Raw genomic sequence first — 21,091 nt, 5'->3', positions numbered from 1 at the left:
CCCTGGAAACGAGCAGTGTATAATGTGATTGAAAAATGAATCAAACCAGCAAAAGGAGGCAATATGGACAATCCCAAGACATTAACTTTGTCTACATGATAAATGTCATTTGCTGAAATGAGACAACCCCTTTAAGTTATCAAAAATTTTAAAGTTGCTAATAAGCGTTCAGAAACCATAAAATTAGAATTTTCCATTGACTGGTTTGTGCTGTAGTATAAACAGGTAGAAAACAAGTCAAATTTGGGGCAAAAAGTAATTAAAACCTAACGGAGAGCACAGAAAAGAGGCAGTCAGAGTGATTTATGAACACCAATCTCATCCAGCAGATAGCCCATGCATCCAGTGATCTTGGCAGAGTTACTCGGGTAATGTTTTCACAAGGATGAACTGTTCTTGAGCAATCTACGAGGCACAAATATGCTTTCCTTCAAACCCAGGCACGCGTGTCTACACGTTCTCCCTCGGTGTGCGGCGCCAGCCAGAATCTTCTTTTCCCTCCCCATACGAAACACTCATGATTTGCAGTCTATCATTAATAATACAAAGCAGCATTGCAACCTGCCATTACGAAGAAGGATTGCCATGCCTCATCAAGTAAATTGACATAATGTGACATTAGTTTAAATGGATTTCGCTTCCAGTGCATTCATTGTGCCTTAATTAAATGCAGCTTGCTCTGACACTGCCCACCCTCTTCATTACTAGACGTCTGGGCTGTAAATGTGTCCAGGAGGAGCTGGGTTAGACACTTTCATATAGGAGCCCTCCCTGTCTGCACAGAAGACCACGATGCCGGCTTGTCACTTTTGACAGCTGCTTGTCCGACAAAAATTCAGTTATTTTCTAAATTGTCCCAATTTTTTTAATTAAATTTTTTTGTTTACTTTGTGTTTAGTGTTTTTCACGGTATAGGTAACACAAAAAAGACACTGACGATGCTATGAACCTGGCACCAATAAGCACATGTGCCTTACAGGAGGCCGGCTTGGAGGTACTGTGAATTATTACTGAGGCGTCAAGATCATTGGGATTTCGTTTTTCCTCTGGGAGAATCAAGGAGAGCAATGCTTGCTGTAAGACCTGGGGACTACATGTGTTAAGGAAGCCTTAAGAAATGTCTATGTCGGGCATGTCCAAACTGCGGCCCTCCAGCTGTAAGCTACCCAGGCATGCTGGGAGTTGTAGTTTTGCAACAGCTGGAGGGCCGCAGTTTGGACATGCCTGGTCTATGTAATTGGTTCCAAATGAGTGGATGAGCTGGATCCTCATTACTCATACAGTCCACATAATAACAACAGATCAGTACAAAGACTCCCATCATTAAAAGGGAGTTTTTAAAATTTGTCAAGAGAGCATGTAGCTGTGTAAAATATGTCCTGCTCCAGCACCACCACGAATCCGGCCCCCCCCATTCATGGTTCATGTGACTGCTGCAGCCATCCAATGGCCTCAGCGGTCGTGTGTACCTGAATGCCATACAGTATGACTGCTGAGGCCTGTGACTTACTCTGGCAGTCATGTGAATGATGAACGGCACAAGACCGCTGCAGGCCGAGCAGGGATCGGAGCAGCAGAGTGAGAGCAGCGGGACATTTAAAAGATGAATAAGGGGTTTCTTCTTTATTTTTTGCGTTATAGCATTTTGAGACACATGATAGTTTTACAAGCTTTTAAATTAATTTTTAAATATTAGAAAAGGTAAGTTTTTTTAAATATTTCTTTTTTTCGTTATATTTTTATGTATTAATACTGTTATTGTATATCCTGAGGATAGGTCATCAACAGAAAATAGGAGGAGAGCCACTTTAAAAGCGACATAATAGTAAGTTGTTGAAACTTAAAGGGGATGCGCCACTATTAAATGTTATTATAATATAACCCAACATGAAAAACTAATCACTTTTTGCTGTTTTGCTTTCTGTTACAAAAATGTTCCAGCTATTCTCTTTACTTCATTATAATGGTGCCCCTTGTTTTTTTTATGTGCACGTCCACCTGCTGAGGAGGCCGCACATGCTCAGTTCCATCCTTCAACTGCCACCATTAATATCTACTGTTAGAAGCTGTGAAAGTTAGGGCTCATGCACACAACCGGCTGTGTGCATTCTGCATTTTGCAGAACAGAACGTCTGGCCCCTAATAGAACAGCCCTATCCTTGTTCGTAATGGGGACAATAATCGGACATGTTCTTTTTTTTGCGGAGCAGATATTAAATGCTCACTGAGTCATTTCCTTTTTTTGCTGACCCATTGATGTGAATGGTTCCGCATACGGGCCCAAAAAAAACAAAAACAGAATGGACATGGAAAAAAAATACATTTGTGCACATGAGCTCCAGGGAGAGAGCTGTGGCAGAAAGTTCACACCCCAGGAGAAAGGCCATGCCCCCTGAGCCAACAGCCTGAAGAGAAACTAGCAGAGAATGGGAGATCTCTGGACCCATGTGAGGTACAGGGCTGGTTCTAGCTTTCTTAGAAAGAGATTGTCATGTCCTATATGAGGTCTGATTTTCATTTTTACATCAATCATGGGAGAACCCCTTTAAAGGAGTTGTCAGAGTTTTTAACACTGATGACCTATCCTGAGGATAGGGCATCCGTATCTGATCTGTGGGGGCTGACACCTAGCACTCCCGCTCACTAGGCCATCATCAGTTACATGGCCTAGGTACAGCTCAGTCTCATTCAAGGGAATGGGACTGAAATGCAATATCAAGCACTCACTGGAGTGCCGCAGCCTCTTCAAACAGTGGGGGTGCTGAGCATTGGACCCCCACCCATCACATACTGATGACATATCCTGCGGACAGGTCATCAGGTTTAAACACTCGGACAACTCCTTTAACTACCTACCTGCAGCCACATACTGTACTATTATGGGGCTGTAGGTTAGGGGGCCATTGTCTTTCTAATTAAAATTCAGTTTAAAAAAAAAGACAGAACATTGTAACAACATAAAAATACATTATCATCACCGGTTTCAATGACTCCCAAAGCTCCCGGTCTCTACATCCTGGTTCCTCTCAACGCACTGCACATCACAAATCAGCCAATCATGTCCTGTATCTTGGGAGGGAACAGGAAGTAGATACCCGCAGGGGCCAGAAGAGTATCTGAATGGGAGTGGCAAGAGATCAATAAGGCGAGTACACCTTAGGCGCTGTTCACATCGCCGCTATTTATTTACATTGTTCAGCACTTTTCTAGGAGCAAAACAAACAAAACACAACAAAACAGTTTTATACAGTGCCTTGAAAAAGTATTCATATGCCTTGAACTTTTCCACATTTTTTCACATTACACCCACACACTTAGGCTACTTTCATACTTGTACTTTCCCTTTCCGGTATTGAGATCCGTCATAGGATCTCAATAGTGGGGGAAAACGCTTCTGTTTTGTCCCCATTCATTGTCAATGGGGACAAAGCTGAATTGACCGAAACAGAATGTACCAGAATGCATTCTGTTCCGTTTGGTTGCGTCCCCATCACTGACAGAATAACTCTGCAAGCAGCGTTTTTCTGTCCGCAATGTGGTGGGGAACAAGACAGATCCGTCCTAAATCATAATGTAAGTCAATGGGGATGGATCCGTTTACTCTGACACAATAGAAAACTGATCTGTCCTCCATTGACTTTCAATGGAGTTCATGACGGATCTGTCTTGGCTATTTTAAAGATAATACAACCGGATCCGTATGATCAGAAAGGGTTTTTGCTGATCCATGATAGATCCAGAAAAAATACTGGTGTGAAAGTAGCTTTAAATGTATTTTATGGGGATTGTATGTGATAGATCAACACAAAGTAGCAAGTAAGTGTGAAGTGAGAAGAAAATGATGCAAGGTTTCCAAAATTCTTCATAAATAAAAATCTGTGTGGTGTCTTTGATTTTTACCTCAAAGAAACCTGGTGTAGAATCTACATTCTGCTAGTTGAAGGCGTCTTTCTCTACCACGTGCCAATCATTTTGACATCACCACAGAAAAATGATGACTCTTGATGCTGCTGTCTTCTCATAAGTCCCTGACCACGTACTAGGCAAGCCTTCTTGAGAAAAAGAGGTTTAGGGGCTTATAAAGCAATATGTAATTCTTGCCAAGTGTAATTGAGTAGCTTCGGCAATTTTCCTTCACTACTGTAAAATAATGAGGTCTAGAAGCTGCTTTGTTCTGGGGACCAAAAGAGGTTCTATGAAAACATGGAGAGTCCAAGGGTCTCACTAGAGTGGTAACCATTATGTGTAGTTGGGGCATAGACATCATAGCACATACACAAACCCCCAAAAGAGGTTCTATGGAGAGTTTAAGGGTCTTACTAGAGTAAAACCCATCAAGTGTGGTGGGAGCATAGACCTCATGGCACATACACAGACCCCCAAAAGAGGTTCTATGGAGAGTTTAAGGGTCTTACTAGAGTAATAACCATCAAGTGTGGCGGGAGCATAGACCTCATGGCACATACACAGACAAGAATGACTTGTTCACAATATCTTTGTGCTTGATGGCACCAGTGGAAACGTAACCTTAGGAGGAGAAGCAAGCCAGCAGCACATTTCTAGATGCACTAATCCCCTGGCCCCTGGCGCATTTTTTTCTACAATATAAAGGAAATATCCACATTTCCCAATGAGCAGTGGAGCATGCTGACATAAGGAATAAACCTATTATGGCCTCTGCGAGGCTCAGAGGACTTCTTCTTACAGCTCATACTGGGGTAACTAACAAGTGTGAACTTCTTTACACCTATCAGCTTTCTAGTCCAGAGAAATCTATTGCATGGTCCATCACAAGCTGGGTGGTACCAGATAGGTGTAAATATACCCTTATAATATGTTTATGGCATAACGGCCTACTACGTCATAGTTCTAAACACAACACAAGGGCAGTACTGGTGGAAAATTGTAGGGAGCTGAATTTTGCCTCAAGAACTTTGGAACATATCGTTTTATACATAGACACTACCCTGTGGGGCCTGATGGCAGGTTTCTAGATGTTATCACCCCTGCAGAGAGGCAGATTCATGAACCAGCAGTTAAAATTTCTGGCTTTACACTGTTTATGGAGATCGGGAGGCAAGAGGCGAGAATGTTTTTTGTAAACTCTCTGTGGTGTTAGCTTTTCAAACACATTTATTGCAAGCTTGTTTTTGCTTCATTATAATGGTGTCCCCTGGTTTCTTATGTGCAAAAATATGTACATACAATATTAACCCATTCCCGTCCACCTTACTATAGTCGCCGGATGCCTGCTGTTTGAAACAGCAGGCACCCGGGGCTCATGTCTGTGACTGGCGGTAACACAGATTGCAGAGTTTTAATCCTTTAGATGTCGTGGTCAAATGTGACCAGGGCGTCGGGAGTCGCAGCTCCCTTGCTGGCGTAGATTTAGACCATTTTCTACATGTAAAACAGGCATAGAAAGTTATGAATGAGACGGGCCTGCCAGCCGTCCCTGAGAGGGAAAAAATGCAGTGTTTTGGTGTCCGTCTGACGAAACTGAGCCGTTCTGACACACAATGTAAGTCAATGGGGACGGATCTGTTTTCACTGACACAATCTGGCACAATAGAAAACGGATCCGTCCTCCATTGACTTTCAATGGTGTTAAAGATGGATCCGTCTTGGCTATGTTAAAGATAATAGAAACAGATCCATTCTGAACGAATGCAGACATTTGTATTATCTGAACAGATCCGTCTGTGCAGATCAATGACGGATCTGAACCAAACGCGAGTGTGAATGTAGTCTAAGTTACAACTGCTGAGAACAGAGGAACACAATCTCTCTCTAGAATGAATAGTCACAGCCACAGCAATTAACTGTACCTTAAAAAGAACCACTAGTTTCAATTGGCTGAACTTGAGTCCTCATGCACACGGCCGTTGTTTTGGTCCACATTCGAGCCGCAGTTTTGGCGGCTCGGATGCGGATCCATTCGCTTCAATGGTGTGTGCTTTCCGCATCGGTTGCTCCGTTCCGTGGTCCACAAAAAAAAATATAACCTGTCCTATTCTTGTCCGCGTTTTGCGGACAAGAATAGGCAGTTATATTAATGGCTGTCCGTGCCGTTCCGCAAATTGCGGAACACACATGGACGCCATCCGTGTCTTGCGGATCCGCAATTTGCGAACAGCAAGACACCCCACGGTCGTGTGCATGAGGCCTTAAGGGGTTGTCTAGGCAATATAACATTTTAAATGATACTTCTGCCAGTACACCTATAGGAACAACTGTGTATTGAAGCGTTGTCCCTCTCAAGAGAATAGAACAATGCTGTAATATACCGAACAGCCGCTACTATACAGTATATACAGTGTGTCCTAAGGATAGCCCATCAATACGGATATCTCAAACAACCCCTTTAAAGGGATTCTGTCATCAGGTTTGGGGCTATAGAGATACGGACATGCACGGATAGATCGCCGCTAGCATGTCCGCAATATATCTGTCCTGTAGGGCTGTCTGGTTTTAATTTCTTTAAAAAAGGATTTTATAGATATGTAAATGAGTCTTGTATGTGTCCAAGGGGCTGTACTAACCTTCCTGGAGCCCAGCCACGCCCGCCTGTGAAGGAGCCCAGCACTGCCCATGTCCTCCGAATCTCCTTCTTTCATCAACTATAGATTGCCGTAATCTCGCGATGCGCGAGCTCGCGGGGGAGTCATGAGAGAGATGTCTGTGCATGTGCTGGCACTGCTGGAGAAATGTGCCATGGGGTCGCCCTGGTTCTGTTTGGACTGGAGAAATGTGCATGGGGGGGGGGGGCTTTATTGTTTTTCGTTTTTTGTTCTGATGGACACTTCAAAAAGCGATGTAAAGCCTTACAAGGTCAACCATCGCTGCAGCACTCCACCAGTCTGGGCTTTATGGAAGAGTGGCTAGAAAGAAGTCTCTCTTCAGTAGAAGTGACCGTAAAAGCTCACCTGGAGTTTGCACAAAAACATCTAAAGGACTCTCAGAGTATGAGAAACAGTATTCTCTGGTCTGATGAAACCAAGATTGAACATTTTGGCCTCAATTCTAAGCATCATGCCTGGAGGAAACCAGGCACTGCTCATCATCTGACCAGTACCATATCTACAGTGAAGCATGGTGGTGGCAGCATCATGCTGTGGGGTGTTTTTCAGTGGCTGGGTCAGAATTGAGGGAAAGCTGAATGGAGCAACGTACAGAGATATTCTTAATGAAAACCGGATCCAGAGTACACTGGACCTCAGAATGGGAAGAACATTCGCCTTCCAACAATGACCCTAAGCACACAGCCAAGACAACACAAGTGGCTTAAAGAGGTTTCTTCACAACGTCAGCAAATGGCATTTATCATGTAGAGAAAGTGAATACAAGGCACTTACTAATGTATTGTGATTGTCCATATTGCCTCCTTTGCTGGCTGCATTCATTTTACCATTACATTTTACACTGCTTGCTTCCAGGGTTACGACCACCCTGCAACCCATCAGCAGTGGCAGTGCTTGTACACTATAGTGGGAGTTCACATTGGCTGGTACTATAGTGTGCAAGTACGACCACCACTGATGGATTGTAGGGTGGACGTAACCATCTAAATGAGACATGTATAATGTGATGGAAAAATGAATCCAGCCAGCAAAGTAAGCAATATGGATAATAACAATACATTAGTAAGTGGCTTAACTTTGTCTACATAATAAATGCTATTTGCTGAAGTGACACAACCCCTTTAAATAAAAGGTTGAGGAAAGCCTAAGGTAACATCAAACAATGCAGAGCATTACCAGTGCCCTACTGGTTCTTGACCTCATACTCCATGCCACATTTTACAAACATTATCTAAAATCCAATTAACATGCAGAAGCCTTCAGGTTTTGATTGATACGGCGACTTGCGGCGCTGGTAGTACAATTGTATTTAGACAGTGTGGTGACTGTCACACGGCAGACCAGCTGACTGCTCCAGCATCTCTGGGGAAATGCATTTCACTCATCTCACAGACAGACTGCTATAAAATGCTAATTTTATTTCAATCTGTTTCCACTTCTGCTATGAAAGTATTTTTTGTCGGTTTGAAAAATTAATGAGGAATTCTCACCAAAAATTATTTCAGATTCATGGGAAAAATCCTTCCTCGATTTACATATGTAAGAAAATGATTGTATTTTCTCAGGACTGCCAAGCTTCAATGATCTGCTTCACATCACAGGCCGCCTCTCCCCAACACGTGTGTAGATGGGTGCAAAGCACAAATTAATGTTGCTGAACAAATTCCAGCCAGAACTTGACCTATTAATGACCGCGCATCATGTTTTATTATCCTGTGGCTGCACGGACCAACATTTCTACTTTTTACTTCTTGATCTGTGTATAAATATCACTGAATGGGCATTGTGTATACACCAGAGGCAGCAACAGTGCCACTGCCAGCAAAATGTCCTGGTGATCATGTGGTTGTCCCATCAGCTGTCGTATGATAGAGCTGGTGTCTATAAATGAGTTGTCTAAGGGTTCTTCTCCCTCATTACGGAGAGACTCTAGAATGAGGAGTAATGTGCACAATAATGTAGGCCTTGCGATGTCTCTCTCTGTTATTGGAGACGGATGGATTCGTGCCCAATCAGACCTCAGATTGGACCCTCATCAGACCCCCAAGCCCTAACAGACGTCAGATCAGACCACCAAGCTCCATCAGCCTCAGATCCGACCCCCCCCCCAACCTTCATCAGCCTCAGATCCGACCCCCCCCAACCTTCATCAGCCTCAGATCAGACCCGCCCAACCTTCATCAGCCTCAGATCAGACCCCCCCAAATCTTCATCAGCCTCAGATCAGACCCCCCCAATCTTCATCAGCCTCAGATCAGACCCCCCAACCTTCATCAGCCTCAGATCAGACCTCCAATCAGACATTAAAATAAATAAGCCAACTTACCTTGCTTACTGCGGACAGTGCTACCACTCTGCAGATCCAGGGCTCCCTTCTCCCTATTCTTGTTCCAGTCCGCGCTGCACTGCGACCTGACATAGCATAGCTTCAGGTCATAACACGCACTTACATGCACTACTTCTTGACGTTATTACACAGTCAGGAAACAGTGCAGAGTGGGGCCCGGAAGAAGACCATGGAGGGTGAGAAGAGCCAGAGTAGCGCTTCCTTCACCACTCCCCATGCCTCTTGCATGTATAAGGGAAGCGGTTATTAGCATTCAGACTATAACACGCACTACCATTTTTCTCTCACTTTTAGGGCTCGTGCACATGAACATGTGCCGTACATTGGGGACCGTAAATTGCAGCCCCCAATGCACAGGCACAGTTTTTGAGGCCGGCACTGACGGATGCAGACCCGTTCAACTTGAATGTTCTAATGTTTTGTGGTTGCCAGGCACGGACCGAAATGCCACGGAAGCACTCCGTAGTGCTTTGTGATCTTCTGCTCCATGCGTCCGCATTCAAGTAAATGGGTCCGCATCTGTGAAACAGTGCGCACAAGGCCGATGCCAGTATATTGCGGACCTGCTGTTTGCAGGCCACAATACAGGCACGGGCCTGCTACGGCCATGTGCATCAGCAGGTTGTATCAGAGAAACTGGAAGAGTCACAGAAAGGCATAGAACTTCCCTGCAGCGTTTTCTATTTCTCCATTCCACAGAGCCGGGAAACCATTCTACTGGGTACTGCAAGGAACTCTAGTCAGATTTGAGGGACGGCTCAGAGGGGTCGTCCTTATCAGGGCGAGTGCTCTGTTACCTGAGCGTAAAGCGTAGCTCAGGCCAAGACACCCGGCTCGGCATTGGTAGACCCCCTGTTAACGATAATCTACAAAGCAGTAAGACCGTTCCTTCTCTTAAATTGCGCACTGGTTTACTTGCACTACTTGCTACAATTTTTGTTTAATAATTATTTTGCTGGGCTATTTTTTTTCCGAACGATTAAAAGTTAAGTATTATAGATAGGGAAACTTTTCAGTTTGTTAAATGATACAGTGACAAGCCCATAGTACTGGAATAACATCATTAATCCTGTTATTGTGCCTCTGCATGAAGTACACAGGCCTAATTTGATCTTCATGGACAACAATGCACCAGCTCATGGAGGTCACATCATGAGGGAATGGCTGCTTGAGACTGGGGTACCTCAAATGGAGCGGCCTGCACTTTCTCCAGGCCTGAATCCCATCCCTTCAAGAAGAGTGGGATGCCATGCCTCAGCAGACAATAAGGCGACTTGTGAACAGCATGAGACGTCGTTGTCAAGCTGTAATTGATGCTCAAGGCCACATGACAATGTCACGGCTGAGGATGGGGAAAATCCTCAGCCGTGCGATGCCAGAAGATGTTACACGCTGCTTGGCCAGGACGACAGTATTAGGGAGCAGGTCACCTCCTATCGCGTCCCTAAACTGACCCTGACTCCTATCCATATGAGTCAACCCTGAAGGTGGGAGGACTCATACACCGTATGCCTTGGGGTCCCTACTAGCCCTCAGGATTGCCCTGTAACAAGGAGCAACAGGGGTCTCACTGGCCAAGCTGCAGGGAAAGGAACATAAACAGCCTATGGATATGGCAGGAGGCTGAAAAGCACTTCCACACCTACCTGCCACAGACACTCAGACTGGATCCCGTGCAAGACAGCAAGTCTCCACACCCAAACACAAATGGAAACAGCACACACACAAACACACAGGAACCCAGATCCATAGGTGCATAATATAACAGAGGAAAACATTAAATGGACATCAACATAAACTTAAGAGTCACAGTTAGTTTGTTTATGACCACAAGGGCGGCCCCCACTGGCAGAAGGAATGCACAGGAGGCTGCTCCAGCTAAGCATGGCTGAAGCAACCCACTGAGACATGCCAGACACAGAGGCTTTATAGGCCTAAGTGGCCACACCCACACAGACACACCCAGTGTCTCACACACACAGAAAGGGAGTTAACCCTTCCACCACCAGGGAAGGGAAAACACCACTTAAAGGGGAAGTGCACACAATACATAAAACACAGTGCACACCATACACACACACCTAACATAGAGGTAGTCAGGTGTAACCGCATGAAGATGCCGCAAGCTGCCTAGCACCAGCTCAGGCTGCTATCTGCGACAATCTCCAACCACTTGTTGCCCGCGGCAACCACAAGTGAGGCAACACACTAGCAGCCCTCACCTGTGGTTGAACAACCAAAAACAAACCGCAGGCAACAGCATGCAGTTAAGGAGTCACGACCATTACCGTGGCCGTGACAGACAAATTATTGAGACACTGACATTTTTTGTGGGGGTATATATACCCACCACTGGTGTTGGCTTTTGTTTCAATAAATTGTTTAAGATAGGGAAATCACCACTGCACCATACCCAAATGCCCTCCTTTCATGATATACTATCACTGCAGTGTGAACTTTCATCCGAAAGCCAAATATCAACTGCATCAAAATATCATAATAAAAAGTTATTTTTTGTAACTTCCTCCAAGTTTGCAATGGAGGAGCAGCTTATGGAGCATGGACGCTTTCAAGGGACTGCAGGAAAAGTTTTGCAACTCAGAGGTCATGATAGCTGGGATGAGCAGGCCAAATTCAGGCTAATGTAGACAGCAGCCGGTAGTCCGCTCATCTCTTGTGGATTCAGCCTACTTACAAAGTTAATGGTGGAATGACTTCCTTTTTATTAGAAAACTGCTACAAATACTAACAATGATTCAAGTGGAGTTTAGAATCCCCCAGGACTCCCTTCTCCTGACTCCCACCTTGATTCAAGCAAAGTGACAAGTGCAACACAAACCGAATCTAGAAATCGAGCTTTCTAACGCTTATTTACCACAGCTTTCGTAGAGCTTTCCTGCAAATCCCAGATCATCAAGTAGTTGTCGGCCAGAGACATCACTTTTTTTCCATCGCCCAGTGGTTCCCAAGTGACACTAGAGGAAATAAAGACAGATATGTAAGGCAGCGACATGTGCTTGAGGGCTGTTCTGAGCCTTATCCCTCCATACACAAGGATATTAAAAATGTTATTATAACACAAAGATATTAAAGTGAATGTCCGATAGTATGTACTGATTATCATTGTTATATTATTTCTTTATAACAGTCCAAGTTCGGGTTTTCAGACACAGAGCTTTGAATCTTCTGCATAGACATAGCATTAAATTATAGTACCACTACTAGTGGAACCTGGTGCACCTTGTTTATGCATGCATTAACCCCTTTGAAGACCGGAGGTTTTTTTCGTTTTTCATTTTAATTTTTCTTTTGTCTTACCAGAGCCATAACTTTTATTTTTCTGTTCACATAGCCGTATGAGGGATTTTTTTAGGTATAAATTGTACTTTTTAATGCCACCATTTAATATGGCATACAATGTAGTTAGAAGCACAAAAAAAAATTCCAAATGGGAACTGGAAAAAAATGCAATTCTGCCACAGTTTTATGGGTTTTGTCACTACAGCGTTCCCTATGAGGTAAAACTGGCCTTTGCCCTTCATTCTCTGGGTCAGTACGATTCCAACGATACAACATTTATACAGGTGAAACTCGAAAAATTAGAATATCGTTCAAAAGTCCATTTATTTCAGTAATGCAGAATTAAAAGGAATTGCATTATTGAAGTTAAAATTAGAATGTTGTGAAAAGGTTCAATATTCTGGGCTCAAAGTGTCACACTCTAGTCAGCTAATTAGTCCATACCCCCTGAGCAAAGGGGACCTGAGATTGTGACTTTGGGGTTTCATAAGCTACAAGCCATAATCATCCAAATTATAACAAATAAAGGCTTGAAATATCTCGCTTTGCATGTAATGAGTCTCTTATGTTAGTTTCACCTTTTAAGTTGCATTACTGAAATAAATGAACTTTGCACAATATTCAAATTTTTCGAGTTTCACCTGTATAGTTTTTCTTGTGTTTAGAAAACTGGAGAAAAAAATAACTTTGAAAAAAAGTTTTTTCTTTTCATAGCCATATTCTGACCCCCGTAATCTTTTTTTATAGTTATGTCTACAGAGCTGTGTAGGGGGTCATTTTCTGGAGAATGATCTGAAGAATGGTAGTTTTTATTTATACCATTTTGGAGTATGTGTGACTTTTGATCACATTTTATTCCAATTTTTTGGGTAAGTGATACAATTTAAAAAATGGTGAATCGGCTATGTTTTATTTCTGTTACGCCATTCACCGTATGGGATAAATATTTTTATATTTTAATAATATGGGCATTTTGGAACACGGTGATGCCTATGATCAAAATGTTATTTACTTTTATTTTCATTTTATTTTAACTTTTTTTTAGCCCCCCCCCCCCCTCCCCAAGGAGGCTATAATATGCAACACTGTGATTTATTTCAGCTTAGACTGTAGTTCAAAAAATCTACAGTCTAACCTTCATTTCTGTTATCCTATGGAGGCCTGCCACCTGCAAGGAATGCCTTCTCTGATCGCTGCATAGGGGAGCTGGTCCTAACCTGGAAGCGCGCACTTCCCTTTTTTTGGCTTTTAGATGCCGTGGTCACTTTTAAATTCTAAAGGGTTAAATGTCTGTGATCGGCATTATTGCCGGTCGCAGACATTTACCGGGGCCTCTGCAGCAGAGACCCGCCAGCTATGTACAGCAGTACTCAAGGGGTTAAAGGGAATGTGTCATCAGAAAATGACATATTGTTCAAATCAAGTCTTTATGTTAAAACGATTATTTAAGAATTTTAGTGAATGTTCTTTTAAATTTTCCATGTCACTCTGTATTTTAAAGGAATCATATGTCATTCAGTTTTCACACTATTTAAGCCCAAGTCATTTAAGCCTAATAAAAATCTGACAATTTTGGTTTTGTGTAGATCGCTTTTCAGCAGTCATCTCATTATTACAGACAGGAATACAATGCAAGATAAAACCTATATATACAGATAACACAGGAGCCACCATTATGAATACTGTAGGTGATGATCACAGCTTGTATATTCTTCCTCTCTGCACAGATCACAGCGCATATCTAGAAAACTCTCCCACAGAAGTAAATGAGTCATCTACTGTCCCTTGTGCAAATGTGGCTGCTGTAAAGCATATCTCTAAATGCTGTTAAAGGGAATCTACCACCAGGAAATTCACTGTTAAGCTAGGTACAATGCCTTGTGGTGCTAGCTCAGCTGAATGTAATGATACCTTTCGCTTAGCGATGCGTTGCTTCTTTCTGGAGAAATATAGGATTACACTTACCGGTAATCATTTTTCCTTGAGCCTATGACAGCACCCATGGATAGCATCCGCCCCCTTCCTCAGGACAGGAAACAGGAAGCACAGCCTCTTCAAAAGGGAGGTACAACCCCCATCATGCCAGTCCTATTCCAAGAACTAAGGAGACAAAAACACTACACCACAAATCCACAACAGAACAAATGCTCATCTCTGTGTGCAAACACACGTATACATCTCTCTATATATTCTAAAATTCTTTCTTTTTTATTATATATTTTTATTTATTTATTTTTATTTATTTTTTTATTGTAAGGGAGGGAATTAGGCGGGTGCTGTCATAGGCTCAAGGAAAAATGATTACCGGTAAGTGTAATCCTATATTTCCCCCCTCGCCTATGACAGCACCCATGGATATCTAGGCGAGATCAACCTAGGGTGGGACAACTGCTTGGAGGACTTTACGCCCAAATCCCAAACCCTCCTGTGAAGGAAGCTGCAGCCTATAGTGCTTAAAGAAGGTATGAGCAGAACTCCAAGTAGCTGCTCTGCAAATCTGGTTGTGCATCCACCCTGTCCCTTAGGACAGGAAACAGAACTGGCATGATGGGGGTTGTACCTCCCTTTTGAAGAGGCTGTGCTTCCTGTTTCCTGTCCTGAGGAAGGGGGCGGATGCTATCCATGGGTGCTGTCATAGGCGAGGGGGGAAAAAATACTTGTAATCCACATGCAAATGAGCAGTTAAGTGCACTGAGGGCAGGCCCAAGACACTCTGTGCACCGTGGCTCCTCCTACTTCCTTTTGCCAGCCCCTCCCTCTCCTTCTGACTGTCGAGACCAGGTTCCTCCATAGTCATCTCATCTGTCCCTGACCAAAAGAACATCTTGGTTAGGATGTAACTAAATATCTCATTAGGAAGTTGGTTTAGTAGCTTCTCATATTCCAAGCCATAGCATTTGTGTCTTCAAGGCCAAGAAAAAGTAAAACTCTCTTCTAGTAATAATATTCCCAGAGTTTCCGTTAACCCTAGCATTTCCATGCATCCTGAATGTTACAAGTTAAAATATGGATGATGAGGATTGCTTCTTATAGAGTGTGAGCTATCAAGATGTTCGAGAACCACTGTAGGAGCCTCACGTAGTTATCCATTGCGCGGATTGGAGACCCGCTTAACGTTTGCACCTGTTCTGTATTTTTGATCCGCACCTGGTTTTGGCTTAAAATTGCTCATGAAAATCACTGATTTAACACTGACTGTGTTTTCACAGCCTCTGGCCTACAGTAGTTCACACTTCAGTGATTTGGTCAGAGGTGTCCATCAGTGAGTGTAAGCCAAAACTAGATGCAGCTCTAAACACAGAAGAGGTACAAATCTTTCCATAATATCCCATCTCTTTGTAGCCTCTTCTCCTGGTTTTGGCTCACAATCACTGATGGAAATCACTGAACAATCACTGACACGTGGACTAGGCCTTAGGTATTAATCCTACCAAGTCTCTTGCAAAAACAGACCCCCAACATTGATATAATACCCGCTGTACAACCGGTACAAGATACTTCAGATGTAGCATTATATAATCTCATAAACCGTAGATCAATAATTTAAAGGGCTTGTGTGAGTTTCTATATTGATGGCCAACCCTCAGAATAGGTCATTAATATCAGATCGGTGAGAGTCAAAACTCTCGGGACCCCTGCTGATCGGCCGTGGCCTCTTCAAAGGTCACATGGCCTAACCACAGCCTGAAAGAAGGCTAAGAATATGCCGAGAAACGTATACCTACTAAATTATGTTTTGAAGGGGTTCAGACTATTGTTCTTGTTCTAAAACCAGAACCCAACATTTCAACTCAACTCCGCAAGACCATTTGCCACCAAGGAGGTAATTCCCTTGCATTGATGACATCAGACGGCTAGATCCGAGCAGTATAACATCATGAAACATACAATATGACCTGGTAGAGCACTGGGCAGGGCTGTGGTTCATGGGTGGTGGCCTTCTAATGCTTGTGCTCCACCTGTACACTCTGGAGACAGAACAATCCATATTCCCCCCTCTGAGCTTGCTTCCTGTCAGCGTTTCAGTTGACTATCCAGCCAACCGGGGGATTTTTATTTTATTTAATGCACTGCAGCAGGAAAGCACTCTTGTGGAAAGACAAGAGCATCCTGGATGGCTAATTCTCTCTGACTGATTTATAATTTGCGAAAGATGATGTGACCTTTAAAACCCGCCAGGCTGTTCTTGCTGCCGCTGTTTTCTCCTGAAAATGCTGCTGATGCTGTTCGTAGGATTTCCACTGAGTGCTTTCTTGCTCTAATTTATCTTCCTGCAAAGGATTTTAGTGCCTGCTGTCTCTCTCGGTCTTGCTGTGCTTACACCGTGCATATAACCAGAACACGGTTTCATCTTTCTTCTGTCCTTAACAGCCTCCGTTTTTACCACACTTCACAGCGAGAAAAGCACTGCTGATGTGCTGGCTCATTTTACTAGGGTACTTACAGCCAGAAAATGAATGCTTTATCCCCCCTCCCCCCCCCCCCCCGCAACCCCCAACCTTATATAGGTCACCAGCACGCAATGTCTGGAAGAGGTAATGAGGGGGTTAAAGGGCTATAAAACTTATAGTATAAAGCTACTAAAAAGTGTAGTATATGAAACCGTTCACTTATATGTATATATGCATTTCTGAAGGCAGTCCGAACTGGAGATATCCGACATACGGTAGTCACCATGGTGGCAGACATTTTCTTTGACTGGCTGCTAGTTACCGCTTTGAAACACAGTACAGTAAGCCTCTACACTGCTTAAAGGGCATCGGTCCTCAGATTTCTACCTATGACACTGGCTGACCTGTTGTATGTGCGCTTGGCAGCTAAAGACATCTGTGTTGGTCCCATGCTTATATTTGCCCGTATTGCAAAAAAAAGGGGTCTTAAAGGGGTCAGGAAATGGCATTTATCACGTAGAGAAAGTTAATACAAGGCACTTACTAATGTATTGTGATTGTCCATATTGCTTCCTTTGCTGCCTTGATTCATTTTTCCATCTCATTATACACTTCTCATTTCCACTGTTATGACCACCCTGAAATCCATCAGCGGCGGTTATGCTTGCACACTAAAGGGAAAAGGTCTGGCCTCTCTGGTGGCCAGGACCACGGGAGTACAAATATAAGCCAGCACTTTTTCCTGTAGTGTGCAGGCACAGCCACCGCTGATGGATTGCAGGGTGGTCATAACTATGAAAACGAGCAGTGTATAATGAGATGGAAAAATGAATCCAGCCAGCAAAGAAAGCAATATGGACAATCACAATACATTAGTAAGTGCTTTGTATTAGCTTTCTGTACATGATAAATGGCATTTGTTGAAGTGAGACAACCCTGTTAATATATGCAAATTAGCCTCTAGAAAGCAACAGGATGTGCTCTCTCTGCACTTTGATTGACAGGGCAGGCGTGATGAGGTTTACACTGCCTGGCCCTGTCAATCAAAGTGGAGAGGGCGTGGCAGTTGCAGAGAGAGAGCAGAGCCTCTAGGAGTAATGGCAACGCCCCCGTTGCTCCTAGAGTCTCATTTGCATATAGGAAAACATTTGTTTCAGCAATGCGGGCACATATGAACATAGGACCAACACAGATGCCTTCAGCTGCCAAGTGCACATGTAACAGGTCAGCCAGTGTCATAGGTACAAAACTGCTGACAGATGCCCTTTAATGGGGTTTCCCTCATCAAAACTGATGGCTAGACCTCCACTTTAGAAAAGGTCCACGCCACGGCTAGCATTTTGCTGAAATTGTAATACAAATCTATTCAGTTAATTAGGGTTTTAATGCAAGACCTGACAATGGGCTGGAAATTAAGCGGTTTCATGAAAAATCAAAAGTTCTAGACATTGGTGTAGGTTTGGACCCCAAGTGATCAGAAACTGATGACCAATCACTGATGACAAATCTCTTTGAAGGGTTATTCCTATGTCATCCTATGCCGTTTGCACAGCTCTCATTCACTGCCGTGGGAGTTACAGTAGTACAGCCTCCTCGATTGTTTCCATAACTCTGGCCTCCGCTTAGGATGAGATTTATTCTAATCTTAGCCATGAAAGTCAGAGATGGGATCAACACTTTCATATATCGCTTGGCATGTTGCTTTCCCTGAAACACATATGTTTAAAAATTGAATATGCTTATTTAAAGGGGTTTACCAGGAGTTGAATATTTATGGACTATCCTCATAATAGGTCATCAATATCTGATCGGTGAGAGTTCTACTCCGATCAGATGTCTGAAGAGGCCGCAGAGTTCCGGTGACTGCAGTGGCCTCTCTCTTGGCCAGTGACTTCACGTTCATCAGTCACATGGTCTGTGCACAACTCAAGAGAATGGGCCTGGGCTGCAATACCAAGCACAGGCGCGGTCCAATGTATGGTGCTGTGCGTGGTAAGCTGTGAGGAGGCCACAGCGCTCACTGAAGCACCACAGCCTTTTCAAACAGCTGATCAGCAGGGGTGCAGGGACCTCCACCGATCTGATATTGAGGACCTACCCCGGGGATAAGTCATTAATAATGAACTGCCAGAAAACCCAAGAGGTCATACATGTTTTTTGCATTACATATTGCTGGAGCATATTTTCTTACAAGTCTGTGTTGTCACAGTATTCTTTGATTCGTCCTGAAAATGTTTAACTAAATTGGCATCTGGGTGTTACCAATTCTGCTTGTCGTTAGGCTGTGTGTCCTCAATGTCTGGCGATGGCACAGTGTAATGCCACATGCACATGGCAGTGTAATTTAAGTGAATTTTGAGTGTTTATTGTACTGCGTTTCCGTAACAAATCTGCTGCAAAATCTGCATGTGCTATCTGTGCAAACAAACTGACATGCTGTACTACTCTCCAAAACTAAATCTCCACCACAGGTCCAATTACGCGCTGAAAGTTTCCACACCGTGTAGATGAGATTCTGAATTCCATCTACTTAGCTGGTACTGTATTACGCTGGCGATTTGCTGCACAAATACCTGTGCAGATGCCCTAAGAGTGGCTAGGGAGATGGCTAATTGACAAGGAAGACAATACTTAGTAACTTAGTAATACTTAGCTGTCAAATTGTCATATACTTTCAGACGGAACAGCAGAGAAACTGTTATATCTGTGGCCAGTGCTCGGCGCCACTTCAATATCTCTAGCGGGAATGGGCGCAGCTTTGCTCACCTGTCACTTAAACTTCCCTGCTCTGGTGGCCTGGACCCACCGGGCCTTATTCTGCTCCTTCTAAGCAGGCCCGCCTACTGGAGCTGCCTGGCTGTTCTTCTGTGCAGGCCGTGGCCTGTTTCTTGCCAGCAATCCCCCTCTCTGCCCGTAGGGCACGCTCTTGCTTCCTCCAAATCTTAAAAGGCTAGTATGTGCACAACAAAATCTTCCCCAGCCTATGGCCGGCTACTCAGTGGTACTTAAGGCATCTTCCCCTGTGGTAGGGTGCCTGAGCAATAGGCTGTAGTCCACTAGTGTCCTACAAAGGTGTGCTGTGTAAATAAGGCTACTAACATTTCCGGAGCCCAGCACCACTCTGCATACTCCGAATCTCCTCCTTGCTCCCCGACGTCACAAAGCTAGAGCGCCGTAATCTTGCGATGCGCAAGCTAGCGCATGCGCAGTGTCGACATAGTGTTCCTTCCCTGTGCTGGCATCAGCCTCAGGGAACAAACTGCGCATGCGCTAGCTCACGCATCGCGAGATTATGGCACTCTAGCTTTGTGACGTCTGGGAGCAAGGAGGAGACGGAGGATGCGGGGCGGTGCTGGGCTCCTTCACAGTGGGTGTGGCTGGACTCAGAGTCAGAGAACGCTGGACTCATCTCTCAAGCATGGAGGAGACAGGACTCATCTAAGGTTCATTTAGATATAGATATATATATATATATATATATATATATATAAAAATGGACACAATAAAAGCAGAGAGATATGGGGACTAGATATCGCGGATTTGCTAGCGGCGATCTAGCAGCCCATGTGCTCAGCTCTATACCCAAAATCCCGGTGACAGGTTCCCTTTAATGGGAAATACCAATTTTGAATTTTTTTTTTTTTTATTTATTTTTTAAATCAGATGCATCAATGTAAGCTTACACATCACTGTTATGTAAAACGGTACGTGTAACTACCTCACAGGTTCTTTTCACTGGTCCAGTAGTTCCTTTTACATTATTTTACTTTACTTCTACACAACGGCTACATATACGAAACATAAGAAGAAGTCTGGAAAGTCAAACATCCACTCTGAGGTCACCTTGTATCGGTGTATGGCCATCAGCACACATTATTTTGCAGCAGTCGCTCCACTCGCACAGTTCCTATCAGGGGACCTGCAATTTACCAGGTTCCCAGCTGTTTCTTCCTTAGACGACACTTTAATGCACCACCGTTCTGTTTGCTCCTCAGGACTGAATGAAAAGCATACTGATTGGATCCATCACACGTATTCCTCTGCCACACATATTCCTTCAGTCGTTAACCTGAGTGAAAATTACCAACAAGTCTACCATGCTGGAGCACCCTGCGCTCTAAAGAAATATAGCAGAGAATGAAGACGGGTGAGGATGCAATTCAGTCAGCATTCCCATTACCACCAGAGGCATGCATTATATGAACCTTTTTTCAACAAAAAATGTCATTCGTATCTCACTTTTGAGCAGTCCAAGCTTAAAGGGGTTTTCTGTGAATAATTAACTACTTCCTATTATTTCCTAACCTGCATCGCCTAGACAGATTTATACTTAGCTGCTCCCCACCGCTCCAGTCCTGTGTGCTGGCTTTTATTCCTCCATCTTTTGGTCCCCGGGTTGTTTTCTTCCTGTGGGGGCATGGATATGGTCACCTCCGCCGCTGTAGTCAATAACTGGCTTCAGCGGTGATGTG

At 43.8% G+C, this 21,091-nt stretch overlaps 1 protein-coding gene across 2 annotated transcripts in view; it reads right to left on the bottom strand.

Moving 5' to 3' along the window:
• The window catches only part of EIPR1 (EARP complex and GARP complex interacting protein 1), a 198,261-nt gene that overhangs the window by 25,235 nt on the left and 151,935 nt on the right, over nt 1-21,091 (bottom strand). For both annotated transcript variants that reach the window (XM_044292544.1, XM_044292545.1), the window contains exon 5: nt 11,804-11,903. In XM_044292544.1, the coding sequence (XP_044148479.1) occupies nt 11,804-11,903 (100 nt within the window). The remainder of the gene's footprint in view (nt 1-11,803; nt 11,904-21,091) is intronic.

Source organism: Bufo gargarizans, chromosome 4 (assembly GCF_014858855.1).
Source record: "Bufo gargarizans isolate SCDJY-AF-19 chromosome 4, ASM1485885v1, whole genome shotgun sequence".
NCBI classification, from domain to species: Eukaryota; Metazoa; Chordata; class Amphibia; order Anura; family Bufonidae; genus Bufo; species Bufo gargarizans.
The sequence above is the reverse complement of the archived record's forward strand: the minus strand, read 5'-3'. Positions and strand labels throughout refer to the sequence as shown.